This window comes from Solenopsis invicta, chromosome 13 (genome assembly GCF_016802725.1).
Source record: "Solenopsis invicta isolate M01_SB chromosome 13, UNIL_Sinv_3.0, whole genome shotgun sequence".
Classification (NCBI taxonomy): domain Eukaryota; kingdom Metazoa; phylum Arthropoda; class Insecta; order Hymenoptera; family Formicidae; genus Solenopsis; species Solenopsis invicta.
Window position 1 is genome coordinate 9,122,601 of NC_052676.1, and position 21,798 is coordinate 9,144,398.

Genomic DNA, 21,798 nt, shown 5'->3' on the forward strand with positions numbered 1-21,798 from the left:
GAAAATATTATGGTTAAGGAACATTTAAAAGTATAATAAAATTATTTTAAAGAACTGCATTAAAAATCTTTATTTTATCTGGAATTTTGAATAAAATTCTTGGATAATCCGGAAATTCTTTTACAAAATTTGAAATAAATGCTCTGAATATGTAATGATTTTTTTTTAATAGGTACATAATTGTTCTAAATTTTATTTTTTTAATTTTTTTTAAATCGTAAATTATTGATTTTATTACATTAATGATGATTTGATATTGCAGACTGGGAATCGGAGCTAAGTCGTCCTGAACTGCACGAACAATTTGAAGAAAAGTTGGGCAACATGCCCGGTGACGAGTCTTACTTTTTGTTGACAACTTTTGCTAACATGGCCATGGCTAGAGGCTACAAAGACTACGATTTTGTTAGAACAACTACGATTGATCTGTTTCAAGTATGTTAATAATAAGTGTAATTATAGTTGAATAATTTACTATTAATATATATGATAACGACGAAACACTATACATTTTTGCATCCCTGCAAGAAAAGTGATATAAATCGAAATATTTCGAATTTTATGTGCAGATTGTGTTTTAAATATATTTATTTTTAATTAGAAAAAGTTATACAGGTTGAATTTAAAAAAAAACAAAAAAGTAAAACAAAAAAAAATTCGAGAAAAAATTATAAAGTCAAAAACAATTTTTGGGGTAGAGCTATGATAAAATTAATATTTATAATAAAATTAACTACAATACTTGTAAGGAACTAGAAACAAGCAATTTATGATTAGTTCAAAGTTATTTATGCTTAATATTATCGTAAATAATTAATTTTAAAATGCGTAACTTTCTTTACTCTTTCCTGAACAAAGAAGTATTTTTTTATTTATATCATTTTTTGAGGGGTTTAATATAAGCAAGAAAACTTAACATTTATGTCTTATGAATATTCTTCTGATTAAATGTAAATTTAAATTTAATTTTAAATTTAATTGTTGAATTACAGATTGGATTTCTCAGTGAGAAAACTCAAGAGTCCTGTTCGAAGGACGCAAGGTCGCTTTTATCGAACTTAACAAGCAAATATCCAACTCTCTTGTCTGATATCCTGCAAAAATTAAAAGACAATTTTGTATCAGTTGGAAAAGTATGATAATTTTTGTTATGAATTTCTGTCTATGTACTATTTATTAAATCCTTTCTCTAAATTCTGTATATTCTCATATAGAAATTGTATTTAATACTAATTAACTCTATCACATTTAAACAATTTTATTAATATCTTTTATAAAGCTATTTAAAAAAAATATGAATATAATTTTAAAGAATACACATATACATATATGATTTTGTAATAATAATAAAAGACTAACTTTTTATTAAATTAGACTTTTTCAAATAATATATGTGTATATAATAATCTCTTTATGATTTTAGCTGAGTTTGTATTTATTCACTGAGTTGAAAATAGGCACGTGGGTACCACAACAGCAAGATATGGCAATTTTGTCCACTTGGTTGCATCAACATCCTTTAACTTCGCCTGAAAGTCATCTAGCTCGGCTAATTTTTACACATTTAAATTGGGGCCTTGATACGTAAGTAAATATTCATATGTTTTTTAATTATGAGTCGAAAAATTCTGTACCATTTTGCGATTTTTGTAATAGTTAAGGGGATAAACTTTCGAAAACAGTTAACTTCCGATTTTGATAAAACTTTGTGAAAAGCTTTATTTATTGTTAAAATGGAAGTGCTTAAAGAAATTTTTGACGACTCCTATAATAAAGTCATTTTTTAACATAAAATAATAAGAATGTAGGTAAACGTTTCCTTTCATATAGTCAGCCTCAAATGACTTCAAATTAACTTTAATGTCGATCTTGTTTTTCAAGAAAGTCAAAGTCATCGACTTTTTCCAACGTTCATTTATTAAAAAGTTATTAACAAAAATAACTTTTATAAATAGAACTTAATAATAAAAACAATTTTTTTTAACAAAACCCACGTGGAACGGTACAATTACAGACCTTGTTTTGCATGCCCCTCGCCTAAGCATGGGACGGGGTGGGGTGGATCTCGCTTTGTGTGGAAAATCGCAAAACCATGTGTGAAAAGGAACAATTATAGACCATAGTTTAGACAATTATAGAGTATAGTTTTGCTCGTAAGCAAGGGGAAGGAGGGAGGTAAATCTCGCTTTACGTGGAATAAAATCAGTGTAGATCTAGAAGTCCGAATAACTTAGTAGGATACACCAATAACAGCAAGCGCTCATTTAACAGTTGAGTCTGCTGAACGCACCCATTGTCGAGTATGCGAAGCACTGTCCGCAATATTGTGTGCAATTCGCTGTGTGCAATATACTGTGTGCAATATTGTAAGAACCTCTTATTAGGCGATTGAAATTGGTAAGCGAAGGAAAAATAAAAGCTGGTTGGAATTTAAACTCGAAATCCTTTGTTCCAACAGCTAGCACTCTCAATTTTCTGATATAATTAAATTTTTTTATTTTTCAATAAATCATCAGAGCAATAAATGCAAAGTTATTGATTAATGTATAATCAATCTTTTCCTTATAGAAATGACAATCTGTTTCTTCCAATTGATCTACATCGACAAATGGCATTGCTAATTGTGGAACTTACAATGAAATATGTGCCTGACACTCCAATACAAACGGCTTCGCTGTTAGCTGAAAGCATGAAGCAAGTGAGTTGCTCATTAGGAAAAAAGATTATAGTAATACTGGTTTAAAGGTCACCTTTATTTAAACATTTATACATTAGTATATATGTACTAGTTTTATATATTAGAGTTAATATTTTAAGGATTATTATGTAATATACACTATATGTATATGCCATTTATAAATCTAAGAATATCTACAATTTTCTCGCATCTTATGTAAAGTTAAGTATCTTAAACAGAATCGTAGAGTTAGTTATCACAAATGCCTTTTGAAGAGGTGAGATACAGCTGTTTTGTTTATTAACAAAAATTTGTTTATTAACAATAAATATGAACTCAAGTTGATTTTTTATCTCAACCCAGGTTTCCTCAATGGTGAGACCTCAGAATAGCGAGCAAGCGTTCAGTCTGTGGGCATGGGAATTGATGAATAAACTGAAGCTGCATCAGCTGGACCGATCGGAGTCCGTGTGTCAGTACACCATCTCTAATCCAGCTGAGGGTCTCTCTTGCGTACCTAACATGGAATCGGACGCTTTCTTGGAGATTCTGGTGAAAGGAGTGCGCGAAAAGCAACCAATTGCCAGCTACGCTTCCGTGTTGATGACCCTGTGGGGCCACTCAGTGCCATTGATCTGCGTCGAAGGTTTCAGCCAGTTGCAGACCCTGCAATGCTACTACAAATACGAACAAGTGCTTATATGTTTGCACCACATAATACCGTTGTTTCTCGAGTGTCCGGATTCCTTGCTAAAGAACGACAAATTTGTCAGTTTGATTGTGCCTCTTATTAACGCCGATCGGACATATATGAAGATAGCAAAGAACCTGATCGCTCCGGAATTCCCTGGTTCGATTTTGAGACAGTTTTCGAACATGATTGAATCTCATTTGTATCATTATAAACGGTAAGTTGAGAGATTAATTCCGAATTTGACAAAAAATGTAATTAATCCTAATGTAATTAATGCTACTCATATTTTTCTTACATTAACATTTACATAATTAAGAACTTTTTTATACTTTTACGTGTTTTTTTATAGATATCAAGGTTTTAGAATAATTATACCAACACACTATTTTAATATAAAAAATTTGATTAAATTTTATTTTAAACTATCAAAATCAAATAATAAAAAATGTACTAAATTTGAATTATCACTTATGTAAAAATTCATCTACAGTAACATTCTAGCGTTAAAAACAAATCTTAAAAATTAATGTAATTATGTGTAAAAGAAATAAATAATGTAATATAAATATGTAGATAAGAAATAAATATAAAGAATAGATTAATAGTTAAATATTTATAGATATATGAAAGGATTATTTATGTTGATTACAGGTATTGCTTGAATAGTCCGGAACCTTTCGTACATCTATGGCTGAACGTATTGATTCTTGTTCAAGATTGGAATAAAGACCATAACGTAATGTATTTGATGGACAGTGTGATCCGCGCAGCGTTCTTTCACTTAGAATCTAGAGCGATGATGGAGAACATGTTTCAAAATCTTTTTTGCGTAAGTTTTAACAATCTAATTTTATTGAAATTTATATATATATATATATATATATATATATATATATTGTATAGTATTTTAAAATTAATAAAAAGTAAACACAGTGTACACGATGGCTGTTTTATATAAAAACTTCTACAGTTATTTTCCAATGTAATGTAATAATAGTAATTGTTTCACATTTTTAACGAAATATTTATTTTGATAGCCTGCTATAGATGGAAGTAACGAGGTATGATAAATAAGAAATTTATCTAATCTTTATTTAATTTTCTCAAGTTAATTAATTGAATTATATATATTTACACTAATAATTTTAAAAATTTATGATGTTTATAATTTTTCTAGAATATAAATATTGCAGATATAGTTCTGATGTTATGCAAAAAATAATTTCTTTTATATTATATAGGGTAGGCACTTTTAACATTCTTACGTAAATTTCACTTTTCTTACTCTTTAAAAAAAACTGTTTTAGGAAAAAGTTATATTATAGCCCAAATATATCAGGATTAAGTCTTGCATTTTGGCATAGCAATAAGCTCGTCATAATTAAACTAAATTGTTAAAAGGAAAATAATATTTTACAATTTGATAATTTTAATTCGACAACAGATGGAAGAAAATTTTAAAAGTAATCCTAAAATTTACATGATAAAATAAGACAAAAATCAAAAATAACAAAATTTAAATAGAAGGCTTTATTCATTTTAATTATAATATCAAAATATTTAGGTTTAGGCACTTTTTCGTAAATACATTTTAGAACACACAAACGCGCGCGAGCACGCGTGTACGTACGTATACACGGAATTCAATAGAATAATATACATTTTTTTCTTGCTATCAATATATTTATATTATATTTAACAATCGCATTCGGATATGCAATCCATAGAATATATCATCCAATCGGACACCGGGATCATTTGGATCATTTTTGAGCTGGGCAACAGGATCTTCCAGCTCTGCAAGCCTTCTCGGTGGGACCGTTCAGACGATATGGCTTGCTTATCAAATCCTTTCAACGGAGCAGTATGATAGGGAGCTTAAAACCGGATTATGGCGCGAGATTCTACGAGAACTGTCTATGCAATCCAAGATATCTTTAGATACTGCGCTCAAGGTTTAAAATGACACTTAACACTTATTGAATATACTTTAAGTTAAAATTATAACTTTATGGAAATTGTTTTCAGAGAGCGTGTGTAACAGTGAAAATGACTCCGTTTGGAGTAAACAATTTGGCTATTTACCGCTGGTCTCAGCAAGCCCTTGATACACCTATGGATCATCCAATTCTGCCTCTATTATGGCAAAATTTCTTCAGTTTGTTCCTTGCGCGAGCACCTACCATTCCAGGGTAATTATTATTATCTTAATAGAGCAAAAATTCTACAATTATATATACATGTATATGTATGATATGTATGTGTGCGTGCGTACAGAGTGTTGGGCAATAGGTAAGAGAAAAAGGAATGATTCCAGATTTAAAAAACTCCACAAAATTTTCTGTGCGTACGTGCGTGCATAGTTCTACATTATATACTTAAGGCTTCTGACTTCTCAGCCGAGAACTCTACGTTGACGGTAGCGACATTTCGTCGCGGACAAAATTAGAACTACTACACGTGAAACGTGACAGATTGACGATAAGATGTTGTGCATGTCATTTTGTTATTATGTGTTTTATTGTGAAAATATGACTTGTTTTGTATTTACCAAATTTGTAAAAATGGACCGCGAGTAAAGTTTCTTTGAATTTTATACATAAAAGTACATTTTTCACTCTTTTCAATAGTTATCTGTGTGTTTTCCTGTCTGAATAGGTGTCATTTTACGTGCTTTTTACGACTATTTACTGACTGCTAGGCGAAAAAAGAATAGTTGTGATCGATATTTAGAAGTGTTTTAAAGCCACCTGCTTAGTCTGTTTTATCCAAATTAGCTTTATTTACAAATGGCATGTTTGACAAAATTACGTGTCATTTCACGCAATTTCTCGCTTTTGACGTCACGACTTCAATATGGCCGCGACGAGTACTCAGGAGCCTTAAAAAATTCATTTTTTTTAAGGTATTCAACTCATTGTCAGTTTTTTTTTTTTTTTCTGTGAATTAAACTTGAATGTCACGGACCGCATTTGGCTAATAAGCCGCTAATTGTTCCTGATAACATTTTTTTACAATAAAATAGTCTAAATAATCTAGATAAAATAATCTAGAGTTATTCCATAAATTGTCTCCTACTTGTTACCGAACACCTTATATGAAAGTGTACAATTTATTTTTTATTTTAAATCTTGCTTTAGATCTATGGACAAAGGTGGGGTTGGAGAAAAATTTTTTGAGGGGATGATAAATTTAAGTTATTTAAAAAAGTTAAAGAAACGACTGCATGAAACGACAGAGTATTTTCAAGTAAAAGGAGAAAAGGGTACGGACAATGGAAAACCGATCACAGATGATCGGCGTGTATTTTATTTCAGTATTGCAAAGTAAGTGAATATATATATATATATTTATATATATATATATATATATATATATATATATATATATAAAGAGAATGAAGTATTTTTATTGAACATGTGTTTTATGGAAGAATATTTATCACAGATTTTATAAAACGTTGAGTCTCTGGTTGGAAGAACCTCGTCTTCAGGAACCGGGACTTTATCTTCCAGCTCTGCCACCGCAATACATGTCGCAGAGGCTAATTCTACTGATGCAAGGGGATCGAGTAAGTCAATTGAATCACTTACTTCGCGTAATAATACTAGAGTTGGACGTGTTATTGTAAAAAATAACGGCATTGCGTTACCATTATCATTACTTTGTGTGAGAAGTAACTTGTTATCATTATTTATTACTAACTTAAAAAAATAACGCGTTATCATTATTTAGCAAGACTAGTTATTTTTTTCGTTTTTTTTTGTAATACTAAAAAAGTAACGTTATTTTAAAGACATTACAAGTAACGGCATTTGCTTCACAAAACTTGAGTAATATTATTATCATTAATAATTATTGTTATAAAAATTATACCAACTTTTTCAGACTCTCTGGCTGGAATATGTCGATTACTGGGCGGTGCAACAGAGCCAGCTCAAAGCAGTTTGCGAGTGGGAGCGTGCAACGTTCCGCGATCCCGAGAATCAGTACCAGAAGTTTTCTCAGGCTTCATCGAGCGCTGCAGAATCGATCGATCCTCTGTGCAGAATCTTTCGCAAGCTGAGCTCTTACGAATTGCCGGTGCAACCGCCGCTTTTAAATCGAAATCAGACCGTGCTGGGCTGTATAGCCAGGGAATGCCTCTACAACTCCACTGCCGTTATTGATCTAGTCAAACCGCATCTCCGAGTTATTCTCGACTATGCGCAGACCTATAGTCTTATGGTATCTGAGCACACCGCAGCGGACTGCAGCTTCCTCGAACTAGTCCCAACTCTCTACCGAATTTACGAGAATCGTGTTACCTTGCACGCTCTCTGCGACCCTGCACCATCCAACCAGAGACGCTCCAGATCGGGCACACCTCCCACAGTGCATTGCGCAGGCTCGGCGATCATCGAAATCACAGTAAAGAATATTAAATGTTAAAAGATTTATAGAAGAATAGAATTTATTGATTTCAGTTTTTTTGTAATCAAGAAGAGACTTGATTAATAATATTTTTTAACACATCCATACAAACCCTAAACCTAATGATCAATTAATTCTTCGATTCCAAAGTGGAACGAGTCATGCTCCATAAATGAATAGTACTAGAATTACAATACAATTTTAACAAAAAAAAAATATTCAAATGGGATTAGTCATTTTCTATAACTTTTTGAGTGCTAAATATGAATCCGGTTTCTAAATTTCTCTATCACATCTTTCTCTCATCTTTGTCTATCACAATTTTGAGAAATTTACAATTAAAATAAAAAGGATTTTTGTTATGTACTTTATCATATTATAACTACGATATGTGACGTACTGAAAAAATTCGATTGTAATTAAAATTAAATATGTTGAATCTTCAATCCTCAAAAGGAATTTTTGATATTGATTAATAAGATTGGTTAAATATAGTCTATAGGAAAAAAGCTATGATTTGAATTTTTGATCATTGATCAAACAACTTTTAAATAATCTTATATAATAATCTAAATTACAAATTTTTAAATTGTTTTACAAAAAGATTTTATATTTTGCAGGTTGAAGAGGCGCATGTCAGCGAAGGCGTGGACCATATGATAACTCAGAACCGAGCTGAATATGAGAATCTCTTAGTGAAAGCTAGTCAGCCGCCACCCAGCAAAGTTACTCTGGGCTGCGTTTTCATCGATCATTTGATCGCGTAAGTAATTTAACTTTGAGCTATTTTAATCCTAGAACGTGTTACGCATAATCTCAATATATACAAATTGTTCGGTAACATATGGAAGAAAATTTAATGAGTAATTTTAGATGATAAAGCGAAAATTAAAAATACTAAACTTGCAATTAAAGCTTTTTTAAATTATAAATATTTAAATATTTTATTTATTATATTTTTAATTGTCAATATTATTTATGTAAAAAATGCTTAAAACACGTAATATTTAGACATAATTAAAAAAACAAAGCTTCCATGAAAATTTTATTATTCGTGATTTTTGTCTTATTTTATAGAATCACTCCTTAAATTTTTTGTTACCTGTTGCCGAACATATATACATACATACATACATACATATATATATATATATATATATATATATATATATATATATATATAATTTCACGTTTTATTCACTAAAAATTATTGATGGCAAAACAAGTTGCACAATTATACTTTTTAAGTCTCGCATATTTTTCAGGATGCTGGAGCATGAGTTAACTGTCAGTCGCACTAACGAAAATACTGCTATATTACGCACAGTGCAAGAAAGCGGAATCAAGTTGTTCTATCATCTAGTAGAATTTTATACGGAAGAAGCAGCGATGTGTCCTCCCACAAAGCAGCTAATCACTACTTGCTTGGAAAAACTAGGCCAGGTATACATAATAAACCTAACATTTCAGTATTTTCTTTAAAAAATTTATAATTTCACTGCACAGTTAATGAATAATAACTACAAATAAAAACTACAATAACATTTTCTAATAAAAAATTTTAATGAAATTTGTATAAAAATTAATCTAAAAAATATTAACTATCAATTATTTTTAAATAGTATTTTAATATTTTTCTTTATTTACTGGTAATTGTTTAGCGACTGATGCAATAATCCTATTTATCTGTTAATTTTCTTTTAAATTGTACATAATCTCATATTATACGATAAAATAAAGTTGAGACAAGTAAAAAAAAGTGAATTGTTACACTAAATTATAAATTTTTGTAACTCAAAGACTATAAACCTGAATATGTACAGGATGACTGTATATAACTTGAAAAACATTTTTTAATTATTAAGAATTTCCGTGTTCCTATTTTCAGTTGTTCATTAGCGGCGAGGAATCTCAAGGTCCGCAATTACTGAGCACTATAATCCAGAGGCCTAATCTCGGAGGTCTATTGGGACCACACTTCACTCCTGTCGCCGGAGGTGCCTCTACATTCTTGCAGATGTATCAAACTGTTGTAGAATTGTCCACCGGGTCCAATGTCGACTTGTGCTTTGTATTGCTCTCAAAGGTAAGTTGAGTCAAAGTAAGTAAGCATCTTGAATTACTGTCTTTAACCTCTAAAAACTTCCTTACAGTTTGATGTCGGCAGCTGGCTAAACTATCGTCGTCCGCGATTAAGCGAAAGATCTACCTTCATAGATCTAGTTTCTAGAGCGCTATGCAACATTGGTTTGAATCCCGAAGATGAAAAGTTAATGCTGCATGAGGTGAGTAGGAGAGACCGGGACTTGTTCGCAAATAACAAATTTGAAATTGTGTTTTGTTTATGTATTTATAATGAAAGAAACAAGACGAAAATAAATTTAAGCATTTAAAAATTTCGTATTAATCTTCTTCAGCTTCAGAAAATCTGAAGAGATAATTTTTCAGCTTGAGAGATAAATAAGTAACATATTATTAGTTAAAAGAGAAGTTTCTGTTATGACATATATTATTTTGAATAATAATAGTAATTCAAGTAATTAATGTTAAAACTCTCGAAATTGTCAAATTATAAAACGTAATAAAAAGGCTACTGAGTATCTCCGCACGGTAATCAGTGCGCAAATAATTCTTAAATTATAAATACAATATTTATTAAGTTCTTATACGAACATTTGGGCTCCATTTAAGGCCATCTTTAACATACAGTCAACCTTAAAAAATAGTGGCCGAGATCGCCACAGACAAAAAAAGTCAAAATTTGTCAAACAGTATAATTTAATAAATTTTAATTTTAATAAAATATAAGAATTTTGAAAAATTTATTAAAACAATAGAATTTAATAAACGTTTTAAAATACAAATTAAATTTTCACCGTATATCATTTTCGTGTAAAAATAAGAAATGTTCATTTCTCAAAATTCTCTTTAAATATAATAGTACAATGAAATTATAGTAGGTAATACTGCTTGCTACTACATATAAATCATATAAACTATTTTTTTTATTTTTTTTACATCAACATTTACTAGTATTCAAAAATATTTTTAAATAACAAATTATCGTTTTTATTGCTTAAATTTGTTCATTGTTTATTAACTTTTTTTTTAAGATGACAATGCTAAAAGCTCTTGTATGTTAAAAATACACGTTAATGAAAGATTATAATTTCTCTTCATTTTGAAGCTGGACAATTTCCTTAAATTTAATTAGATTAAAACATTTTTGCATTTATTTCCATTGAAAGAAAAAAGCCAATAAAATTATGTTTGTTATTGACGCAGCTGTTTCGAAACCACCTACGACTCATTCTTCTGCACGAATTTCCCGAGCATTATGGTGAGGTATTAAGTGCGGTACTCAGAGGTTCTGAGAGTCAAAATCTGTCTCTGGATGTGTGGCGCGACTTGCTGGGAGCTCTCAGCGGTAAACCAAAAAATATCGTACCCTCCCAGAATCCTCCAAAAATCAGAGATGAGATCAGGCACTACGCTACGGAACAAAGACTTCTCTCTCGCCAAGAGGTCGGATACCATAATTTTGTTATCAAATGATTATGTATAAAAAGAAACAATATAAAGCACAGAAAGAAAGATTGCAGAAACATTGCTAAAATATTTTATTGCAACATTGCTGGAATATTTCGCAATGTTGCTGTAATATTGCAGCAATAATAAAATGTTTTTAGAAACATATTCCCATATGATATTGTAGCAATATTACAATAAAATATATATTTAATAATACTTTGTCAATAATTAAGATGTTTTTAATTTAAATGGACAATCTGTAAGAATATGCATAAATAAAAAAAATTAAGAAAGTAGTTAATATATAAATAAATTTGCAATGCGCTATTAATAATATATTATCTTAATACATATTTTATATAATATCTAATCTTACATAAAATATTTTAATTTGTGTTAATACATTAATAATAGCGCAATTTTATATTTATGTAGTTGTTTGTTTAATTTTTTACATTTGTATGCATATTCTACGATTATCCATATTCTAAATAATATTGTAATTTTACAATGCCTTAAAATTACATTAAAATTTAACATTAAGATTTTGTTGTAAATGCAAAATTATAAGATTGAATTTTATAGAATTGTATTTTGGTTCAAAACATGTCTTAACTGCGAAAATTATTATTACAAAGTATTTTCAAAAATAGTAAAACGATAGACTTGTGCTTAAATGCAACACAAAACTCTTGTATAACATTACTTATGAACTTGATGAATCAGAAAATATGCAAGTGTACACAAATATTTATATATAAAATATTGGCAATTTATTTTCACAATTTGTTTAAAATATTGCTGCAACACTATTATAATAATATTGCATGTACATATTTTAATAATAATATAAAGATATACTCAAATTTTACAAAAAAATTCTTTAAAAATTTTTTGATTTTCCAGGAATTTTATTCAAAATTTTAAGAGAGATTATAGCATTTTTTAATACTTTTAAAATAAATTGTTTTAAAGTTCCTTAATCATACAATCACAAAGAAAATCTTAAGCCTCAAATATTAAAAATTAAATATTGAAAAAGTACTAAAAAGTAACATGATTAAGGGTTCTTGACTCCTTAGCCGAAAACGTCGCGTTGACGGTGGCGACGTAGTATTGCAGAAAAAATTAGAACTAATATACGTAAAACGTGACGTGTTGACGATGAAATTTTGTCTTGCATGTCATTTCATTATTATGTGTAATGATGTATTATCTACTGTCAATATTTTTTTTATAAAAATTTGCTGGTAACAAAAATTTACAATTGAACATATATGAATGTGTATTTATGGCTAATCGATTTTGAATTATCAAAAAAAAAAAATTGAAAAAATAATTTTGTTAGAAGGGAAATAAAATTTAAAAGTAAGATATTAAAAATTTCTCTGAATAACTCAATAATAATAAAATAAAACGTGTCTCAACATCATGTCTTATGATATTTTCGTATTTTTTCAGATGCACGATACTGCTGTGCTTCTAAGCCGACACTTCATGAAAGAAAGATTACAATATGGATTGTACGGACTTTATCCGAAGTATAGAAGTTATAACGAACCATTGACCATCTTTCTGGGTATGGTCAGTCATGCTTTAGTCGTATTGACGCTACAAGCTGATCGAGGATCTCTTGCTGATCAATGTAAGTTGATATTTTTAAAAAATTTTAAAATTTCAAATAATCCTATAAGTTCTTAAATAATCATATAATATCTGATCCTAAAATTTATACAGGAAAAGACATTTTGTATTATTCTTAAAATTGATCCTTAATTATTGTGTTGAATGTTTAATATGCTCGCAGATTAATATAACATAATATGATTGTTATTTGAATATTTTGAGTTAAATTAATATTCAATATTTCTGAATGTTAAAGTAACACAAATTATAGTTAAATAAATGAATGATATAATTTTAAAACATAAATTCTCAGATAAATAAGTAAAATATACATGTCAACATTTAAAAATGTTAATTTTACTGAAAAAATCATTTTTTACAATCTTTTTCCAAAATAAATATTATGTCAATGTTAAATCTTACATTAATTTTTTTACATAATATTTATGTTACTTTCTAATATATAATCAAATAACATGACCAAAATTTGTTATCGTTGATTAGAAAAAAAAAATGCTTAAAATGTAATCAATACAACCACATTATAACTCGCATAACAATACAAAATCAAGCGCGATTTCGATTGCTATGTACATCCGCAATGGGATTTGAATTTCCCATATGCGAAGATATCGAAAGACGCGGATAATCCTACCCGAAATACTATCACTCTAAGCAAGCAATTGCTGAATCGCCTTCCACTATTCACATTGTGGCTAAGCGTGGAAGCTGCGTTTTGCTCGCACACGATTGGTCGAAGTGATTGACAAATTTACGAATAAATAAAGCAACGAAAGCGGGAAGCAACGGAGAGTAAAAATCATCAGCTGACCGCAACGTTACTCGCCATGTGTGCCTTACACGTCGAGCCAGTAATGTAATCCGGAGATAACGCGAAGATACCTGACTATCGGGTCGTCCGTAAGACCAAGTATGAGAGTGACACATATAGTCATACGACAAGTATTAAAGGGCAATTTAAAGAAATACAAATATATATTAACGTTGGAATTAAGAATATGTCTACCATCTCTGACCCGTCAACCTGACCCTTTCTCGAGTCTTAACTTCTTAGACCGTATCTTGAGCAAGATCCCGAAAATTAATTAGTGACGTGCCTAAGACACAACAATATCTAAAAAAATTTTTTAAATTTTGATAACTTTTAGCTGGTATTGTAGAGCTCTAAAATATCCTTAATTATTTATTTTATTATTTTCCACTTTCATTAACGTATGGTTCTCATAATAGCTATATATTTGACAGGTTCATGTGCTGATTTTAGTACTTTTCCGACCAATTAAAATTTCTCAAAAATTAGAATCAGATTTAATTGGTCAAAAACTGCAAAAAAGGATACTGTTTTTATTTGTCACGGCTAAAATTGATCTATTTTAGCCATTATCTTTTCCAATTGAGTATAAAATCATTTACATCTAAAAACTGCGTATTTTTTTAGTGTGCGAGAAGATTTGGCCGGTGTTAAGCGAGATGTACGCGCCATGGATCACTCCATATTGGACGAGGAATCTGCGAGAGCCGACAGCTGCGTGGATTCAACAACTGACGGATGACAGATCGGTGTTGCTACCATGGATCATCACCGACGGTCCTTATGCAAATCGTACGATGGCGATGTTCGCCGAGTGCATTCGTTTCATTATCGACACCATGCCGGCATCCAGCAAGATTCTCAGCTTTGTATGGCAATTTTATGTGTCCAACTATGCTCACACGTCCGTCAAAGACCACGTGCTGAATGTCGTACACGGTAACTTGTTGTCTCTTCCCTGGGATCGCTTCTATCCTTCCACTAATGATGTCGAGTTAATGATCAAAGTCATCGATCAGTATCTGCCGGATTGCCACTTATTCCTCGGAAGCATCTTCACCTGGATCAATTGGTCTAGCTGGGTTAACGAATTAATGACCACACAACCGTTGCCGGTCGCCGCTAGGATGCACGTTTGTTTGCTGAACTTGTTAGTGAAACTATCCAATGAACCAAACGTTAGACAGGTAAAAGAGAAATGTAAAACTGTAAAACTAGAGAAATAGATGAAGTAAAATTTGAAAAGATAAAAGAATCTAATTTTTGAGATTGGATATAGTTGGAATAGTAAAAATATAAAATTATCAAAGAATTTACTGAAGTCAATGTTTCAGAACGAGAAAGCGGTGCAACTAGTTACGGAAGCTGAAAGCTTCTCTTGGCACTTGATCGACGCTGCGGCGTATGACCAAGTGATTAATTGGCATGTGATGAGTTGCGATCCCAAAGTGATCCTGTGCCTGGGCAAGGACCAAACTCATCCTATCGACGCAACCGTCAACAAGTAAGTCTAATTCAAAGTGTATTTATAGCGTATGAATTAATATCACATTAAATGTAAAAATAATTTGATATACAGTTTGCTGAAGATAGCGGCAGCCTACGATCCTATAGTAAAACACTTTCACTCTACTACTCTGAAAAAGAGACAGATGTATGTACGTTCCTCTGTGAAATTGCTGGTCAACTGCACTACGAGACACAAGTCCCTTCTTTCGACCAACAACAAAGCGTTTACCAACACGTTATCACGAATGCTTGACGAAATGGAAACTGTCATCACTAGCAGTGAGTGTCAAGGTTTCAAAACTACCTTGATAAAAATTTTTCTCAAAATTTTTCATATTTTAAATTTATGAAAATTTCTGAAAAAATATTTAATTTTTTTTTAGATTTTTTATTTCATTTATTTATTTATTTATTTTATATATATATTATAAAGTAAAAAATCTTAGACTATAACACAACTTACATACATAACATTTTTAGAAAAGATGTAGACTTTTATACATATATGATTTTTTTTAATTAGTTTTAAAAAACGTTCCAATTTAAAAAATCAGAAATTTCCTAAAAACATACAATTTCTACAGAAATTCTAAAAAAGTATATAAAAATTTCTGAGAAAAGTTTTATCATTGTAGCTAATTCAAGAATCGAAGATCTTATAGTATTTGAACACATCTAAATACTGAAGAGGTCTAGAATCTAAAAATCTTCGTTCTCAATTTTTTTCTGTTTCTTTTTTAGCCGTATCTGAATCGCAACAGGTTGCTGAAGCCGGTCTACTAATCACCGAGTTCTTACACTCGATTAACCAAAGTGGAGCGCTGATCGATCATCTTCGCAATAGTTGGACCGCATGGTTATTAGAGCGAACTGCTAGTAGTCCGGTTTTGATGGGAGTGTTAAGAGTGATCGGAATGGCAGTCGCTTCCTCGTCTACTTTAGGCCACCTCATGGAAGCTGCTTTGGAAGCTTATTTCAAATATAACAGTAATCAATTATTCACTTGGAACATTTTTATCTCATTTAATGAATCAGACTTGGCTTATTTATTTATAACTGATTTTTTATTGCATTTGTTTAGTAACGGAAGACATTCAACCTACATGGGCATCAGTGTTGATGATTTTGCAGTCCGTAGTACCGCGTCAGCCGCCGTTAGAGTCCGTGCTAGTATCAGAAGGAAGATTACTAGCTCTTTATTCCGTGTTGCTAAAAAGACTTCCGTCTTGCAGAGACATCCGGGAGGAGGGCATGCTTCTAATTAACCTGGTGGATTGGATTAGTGCTATCAAAACCACGTGAGTGATTCCGAAAAATAAACAGAATAAAATTCAGAGAAAGATCACGTTAATAACAAATTTTGCATATCTAGAGATATCGTCGAGGAGAAACTGCCTTTACTGTGGGCGAAAGCGTGCGAGCTGGCTTACAGACAGTGTCAATATAGTGAGAACACAGTGATTGCTGCTAGAGCTTTGAAGGGATTAGCACGAGCATTATTAATAGTAGCGGACGACGCGGGGCAAGGTTGGGGTATCTTGGGAGCTATTGGACTAAGAAAAAGTTCTCAACTTACCATACGGTAAGCGATATGCACAACTATCGAAAAGCGGATTTATATTTTCTTCATACATGTATGTGTCTACTTTTACCAATTTAGATTAACTTTATTTCAGAGTTAGATAAGATAATTAATGTTATAATATAGTTCCTCAAATAAAAATATTTTATTTGTGAATTAAATTTATAAGAAATAATGAAATATTGTTTTTATGTGGAAATATAATTTTTTTAATAATTGCCTTTTAAAAATATATTTTCAACTAAGGAAAAAAGTTAATAAGTAAATAAGTTGAAGTTCGTGTTCTAAAAATAATTCTAGTTGAAATTAAAAATTAACATGTAAAACTAACAAAAATAAAAGTACAATTAAAGTAGTACTAATGAGAGCACAGCGCGGGTAATAGTGCGCAAAACAAATTAATCAACGTACCAAAATTTAAAGTAATTATCTGGCCATTCTATGAAATACTTTATATTCAATAAAAAAATGAATGTTTCTCGAAGACCACGATAAGGTCGAAAAAAAAACCAAAATTGATGATATTTACTCAATTTATGGAGGATTTGCAGATTTTTAAACGCAAAGTGCGCAATGGTTATTTAAAACTGAATAAGTATTGAAGCAAAATTCATTTGCATCATCAAATCGAGAAACTGCAAACTGCATCATTTTTATCTTGTTTTTTTATTAAAATTATCAACAAAACCAGATTATGCTGTCTTATAGAAAATGCTGTGTACTATAATCTCATTCCTTTAGGCGTTATAACATGCAACATGTCCATGTATGTGTATTCATTATTTGATATAAAATTTCTGTGGAAATACTTTATATTAAAAAAAAAAATAACATTTTTCTCTAAAATCGTGATAAGAAAGACAAAAAAAGATCAAAATTAGTGCTGTTTACTCAATTTAAAAGGATTTATAGATTTTCCAATATGTTTAGGGTTCTAAAAAATGGTAAAAAATCCAATTTTTGAATTGTAAATAAAATTGTCGAACATTAATTAGAAAAAAGTAAGTCAAACTGAAATTTAAATTGATCTATGTAATAGAAATAGTCTTAACAGCCTTGATTATGTACTCGATTTTCAGGTGCAAGTTTCTGAGCCGCGTCATAGCCGTCTACTGCCTGGCACAACTACCAGAATCCAAATCTGATCAACAGCTAGTGAGATACACTCCACACTCGCCTGGTGTGGCGCCTTCAAGGTCGACCGATCCAGATACGATGGAGATTCGTCCTAGCATGGAGGCTGTGAAAGCGATGCAGAGTTTGGAGGGGCTTCTGATAAATAAGCAGTATGCGGAGCTGCGAGGAGACGTAGAAAGGTCCATTAGACTTATCAGGGACTCCGCTAACTCCCTTCACAACGCCGTCGAAATTGTTGGTGTGCTCACCACGGAGCTCTACAATCAAAGATATCTGCATGTGCTGACAGAGTGATACTAGTTTTATTTAGATTTAAAGACGAGCTGGCAAACACTTCGAGTTGTCTCGAAGCGTGACCTCGTAAGATTCTCGAAAAATCGAATTTTGAGTCATTCTATTGAGTCATTCTATTATCGTCTTTCAAGATTTTCAAATATTTCTAACTCACGATTAATTTTAATGTTTCAACATTTTCGAAATTTTCAAGATTTACAAGGATTTTCAAGAATCGGTATTGAATACTTCAAGATTTTGTAAGTCCTTTAAGGTTCTTGGCGCCTCAGCCAAGAACTCCGCGTTGACGGTAGCGACATTCCGTTGCGGACAAAATTAGAACTAATAGACGTGAAACGTTTTGATTGACGATGAAATGTTGTCGTGCACGTCATTTTGTTATTATGTATTTTATTGTAAAAATGTGACTTGTTTTGTATTTACCAAATTTGTAAAAATGGACCGCAAGTAACGTTTCTTTGAATTTTATACATAAAAGTAGATTTTTCATTCCTTTCAATAGCTATCCGTGTGTTTTTCTGTCCAAATAGACTTCACTTTACGTGCTTTTTACAACCATTTACGGATTATTAAACGGAAAAAGGATAGTCGAAGCCTATTTTTACAAGTGTTTTAAAGCGATTTCGTTATTTTGTTTTATCCAAATACATACTCTTTATTTAAAAATGTCACATCAAAAACTTTTACGTGTGATTTCTCGCTTATGACGTCACGACTTCTTCAATATGGCCGCGGCGAGTAGACAGGAGCCTTGAAGAAATTCTATAGTTGAATTGCTTGAAAACTTGCAAGAGAGAATGCCCATTATTACATAAATTTCATAAAATGACACACGTTTAAATTGAATGTTACAACTCTTGTCAGAGATATCTGGGAATTGAGATTACATTGTGATTATTCATGTATAGATATTTGATCGATAATCGAATCCCCTCATCTCCAAAAAAAGTACAATTGTGATGTAATCTCAATCCTAAATGTAGTTACGTAATATGAATGTAATGTAAGGCGCGGTCTGTTTTTATTTAATTTTTTTTTTTAGATCTGGACCGATCTAGTCATAAAGCTCTTTAATTTGAAATATTGTAAAATCTTTAGGATGCATTCAATTTAAACGATCGCAATTACGCCGATAGATAGTTATACCAATAGTATATAATAGTTAAAATAATATTTAAAGACGTAATTCTTATTTACATTAAAATTTATTATGCACTCGATTCACGTCATCGGATGCTTTCGTACCTGCGTATATAAATTCTGTGTTAAACCAATGAATTTGATTTATATTTACATATCACATTAAGATTCCAATAATGTAATTAACTTATAAACGCGATTATTATAATTTGTTGTTAACATCGCACGAAAAGTCATTCAAGAGCGGTGGCTGTTCATAATAAATTGTTAATGAATAAATAGAGTTAATTATTAAATACATTCTTTAAGTTAAGTCGTCATATGAAACCATTGAAGTCAATTGACACAAGGCTATGAGTTTACTTTATATAGAATGCTTTTCAATTGATCACAAGATTTACAAAACAAAAATTGTAATAATTTACAATTACAATACTTGAGGCGTACAGCAGTAAAACATTGTGCCATTTTTCTTCACGAAAAACAGAAAGCCTACTATTAATGTAAAAACACATAATTTACATAGTGTTCGGCCGGAGTTCGTTCCCATGCATTTATACTTGTGGGGCCACACTATGCTTATCCTTTTTGTATTTTGCGTATTCCACTCTTGACTCTAAGAGTTACGTTTCAGTGGGGAGAGACTGTGATTCGGCACTTGAGGAATTAAATGGGAAAATATGTGAATCCGCAAGGTAAAATCAAGGCATAGTCTGGGAAAGATTCGTCTTGACTAACAAGTGGTATGCTTATCCCGTCATCATTGGATTTGAGAGAGGATGAAGAAAGGCATAAGAAAGAAACAAAATGTCAGAGTAACGAGGTAGGTAACCTCGTAAAAGATCGTAATGTCACACACAGCATATACAGGGTATCTCAGACTTTGCGAAATACCCGTTAATAACAGATTCCTGAAGAGCGATGCCAGTTCGGAGCCTTCTTGTAGCTAACGTGCAGCCAGTGAGGGAGATATCTGTAACACTTGTTGCAATCTTCGGTCTGTTGTTCAAGTCGAGCGATCAAATCGATGAAGCGATTATATTTTCTGTCTCCTCTTTTCTCGAATTATCTTCTATCATGAACTTTCTCCTTTTCTCTTATAGCTATAACTATAGCTATATAACTTCGCTTTCGAGATCTTTGTATTACCTGTGAATTGGCGATGCAACGCGCTATGCTGGATCTTGGATCGACTATTTTTCTACAAGCTTCTAATAAAGAACAATTACTATTACATATATGTTACAAGAGTATGAAGTTTAAATATAAAAATTAAAATTTGTAAATTCATAATGCCACTCTTGGTATGTGTACGCTTTTTATTTAAATAGAATATCATTAAAAAAATGTTTAATACTTTAGATGACATATAAATAATATTAACTGTTAAAAAAATATAGTAATTAATGTAAAAATATTTTTATTCTATTCGAATACATATTTTACGTATTACATACATACTATTGCTCAACGGAAATCGTGAAAAGGTGATGTTTTTCGTCAGAAGAAAAATATAAAAACTTTTTATTAGTGTAAAAATATTAGTACGCATAAACTGAATAAATTTAATATTTAATTACTTAAATTTTATTACAATATTTAAAAGTTATGTTGATCTATTAATAAATTAATTTTTTTTATATTTCCTTGTGCGCGTGCATGCGTGTGCAAATTTTAAAAATTTTTTACACGCTCGTCCTTTTCAGATCAACTTTTCAAACGTGATGACCTTATGGATATTTTAATAATATAACATTAACAATTTTGATTTGCCCACGATGGATAATATCATTAACAGGGTTGGGTAAGTTAATAAATTTTTTTAACTAAATTAAGTTAAAGTTGATGGTACATAAAATTTACTTACGTTAAAAGTTATATAAATAAAAAATTAACTCAGTTAAAGTTACATTATGATTAAATTAACTTAATTTAAAATAAAAGTTAATTTTAAAAATCATTATATAAAATTAGAATATCGTAATTTTTAAAAACTGTATTATTTTAAATAGCAAAACAATTATAAATTATCAAATAAATTTCTTGTTTTATTTATAATTTAAGTTTATATAAAATAAAAAATATTTTTTATATAGTGTATTCTTGTATTCATGTATTCTTTTACAATTTTTACATTTTGATTCAATTATTAAAAATATGATGTATATAATGTAAAATATAACCTTATATATGATATATCGATAAAATATAATCCTATTTAAAAAATTTATTATTATTAAAGTAATTACTAAATTTTAATAAAAGCATTATTTCAAAATTAGTTAATTTTCCTCGTAAGTCATCAACTAATATTTGTACCAATAGTAAACCACCTGCACTAAACATTTGTTCTACATGTGCTG

At 30.5% G+C, this 21,798-nt stretch overlaps 1 protein-coding gene across 3 annotated transcripts in view; it reads left to right on the forward strand.

Moving 5' to 3' along the window:
* Positions 1 to 19,714, forward strand: part of LOC105194129 (ectopic P granules protein 5 homolog) — a 30,633-nt gene extending 10,919 nt beyond the window's left edge. The window contains exons 7-31 of one of the 3 annotated variants that reach the window (XM_039456631.1): positions 263 to 435; positions 993 to 1,133; positions 1,424 to 1,584; positions 2,569 to 2,698; positions 3,041 to 3,585; positions 4,023 to 4,200; positions 4,409 to 4,432; positions 5,099 to 5,326; positions 5,400 to 5,563; positions 6,512 to 6,697; positions 6,819 to 6,942; positions 7,260 to 7,781; positions 8,405 to 8,547; positions 9,050 to 9,227; positions 9,673 to 9,870; positions 9,938 to 10,069; positions 11,070 to 11,309; positions 12,777 to 12,960; positions 14,401 to 14,960; positions 15,108 to 15,277; positions 15,353 to 15,561; positions 16,024 to 16,269; positions 16,364 to 16,580; positions 16,655 to 16,864; positions 17,944 to 19,714. In XM_039456631.1, the coding sequence (XP_039312565.1) occupies positions 263 to 435; positions 993 to 1,133; positions 1,424 to 1,584; positions 2,569 to 2,698; positions 3,041 to 3,585; positions 4,023 to 4,200; positions 4,409 to 4,432; positions 5,099 to 5,326; positions 5,400 to 5,563; positions 6,512 to 6,697; positions 6,819 to 6,942; positions 7,260 to 7,781; positions 8,405 to 8,547; positions 9,050 to 9,227; positions 9,673 to 9,870; positions 9,938 to 10,069; positions 11,070 to 11,309; positions 12,777 to 12,960; positions 14,401 to 14,960; positions 15,108 to 15,277; positions 15,353 to 15,561; positions 16,024 to 16,269; positions 16,364 to 16,580; positions 16,655 to 16,864; positions 17,944 to 18,295 (5,615 nt within the window). In that variant the 3' untranslated portion in view covers positions 18,296 to 19,714. The remainder of the gene's footprint in view (positions 1 to 262; positions 436 to 992; positions 1,134 to 1,423; positions 1,585 to 2,568; positions 2,699 to 3,040; positions 3,586 to 4,022; positions 4,201 to 4,408; positions 4,433 to 5,098; positions 5,327 to 5,399; positions 5,564 to 6,511; positions 6,698 to 6,818; positions 6,943 to 7,259; positions 7,782 to 8,404; positions 8,548 to 9,049; positions 9,228 to 9,672; positions 9,871 to 9,937; positions 10,070 to 11,069; positions 11,310 to 12,776; positions 12,961 to 14,400; positions 14,961 to 15,107; positions 15,278 to 15,352; positions 15,562 to 16,023; positions 16,270 to 16,363; positions 16,581 to 16,654; positions 16,865 to 17,943) is intronic. The other 2 variants (XM_039456630.1, XM_039456632.1) reach the window with 2 other exon arrangements.
* Positions 19,715 to 21,798: the final 2,084 nt, after the last annotated feature.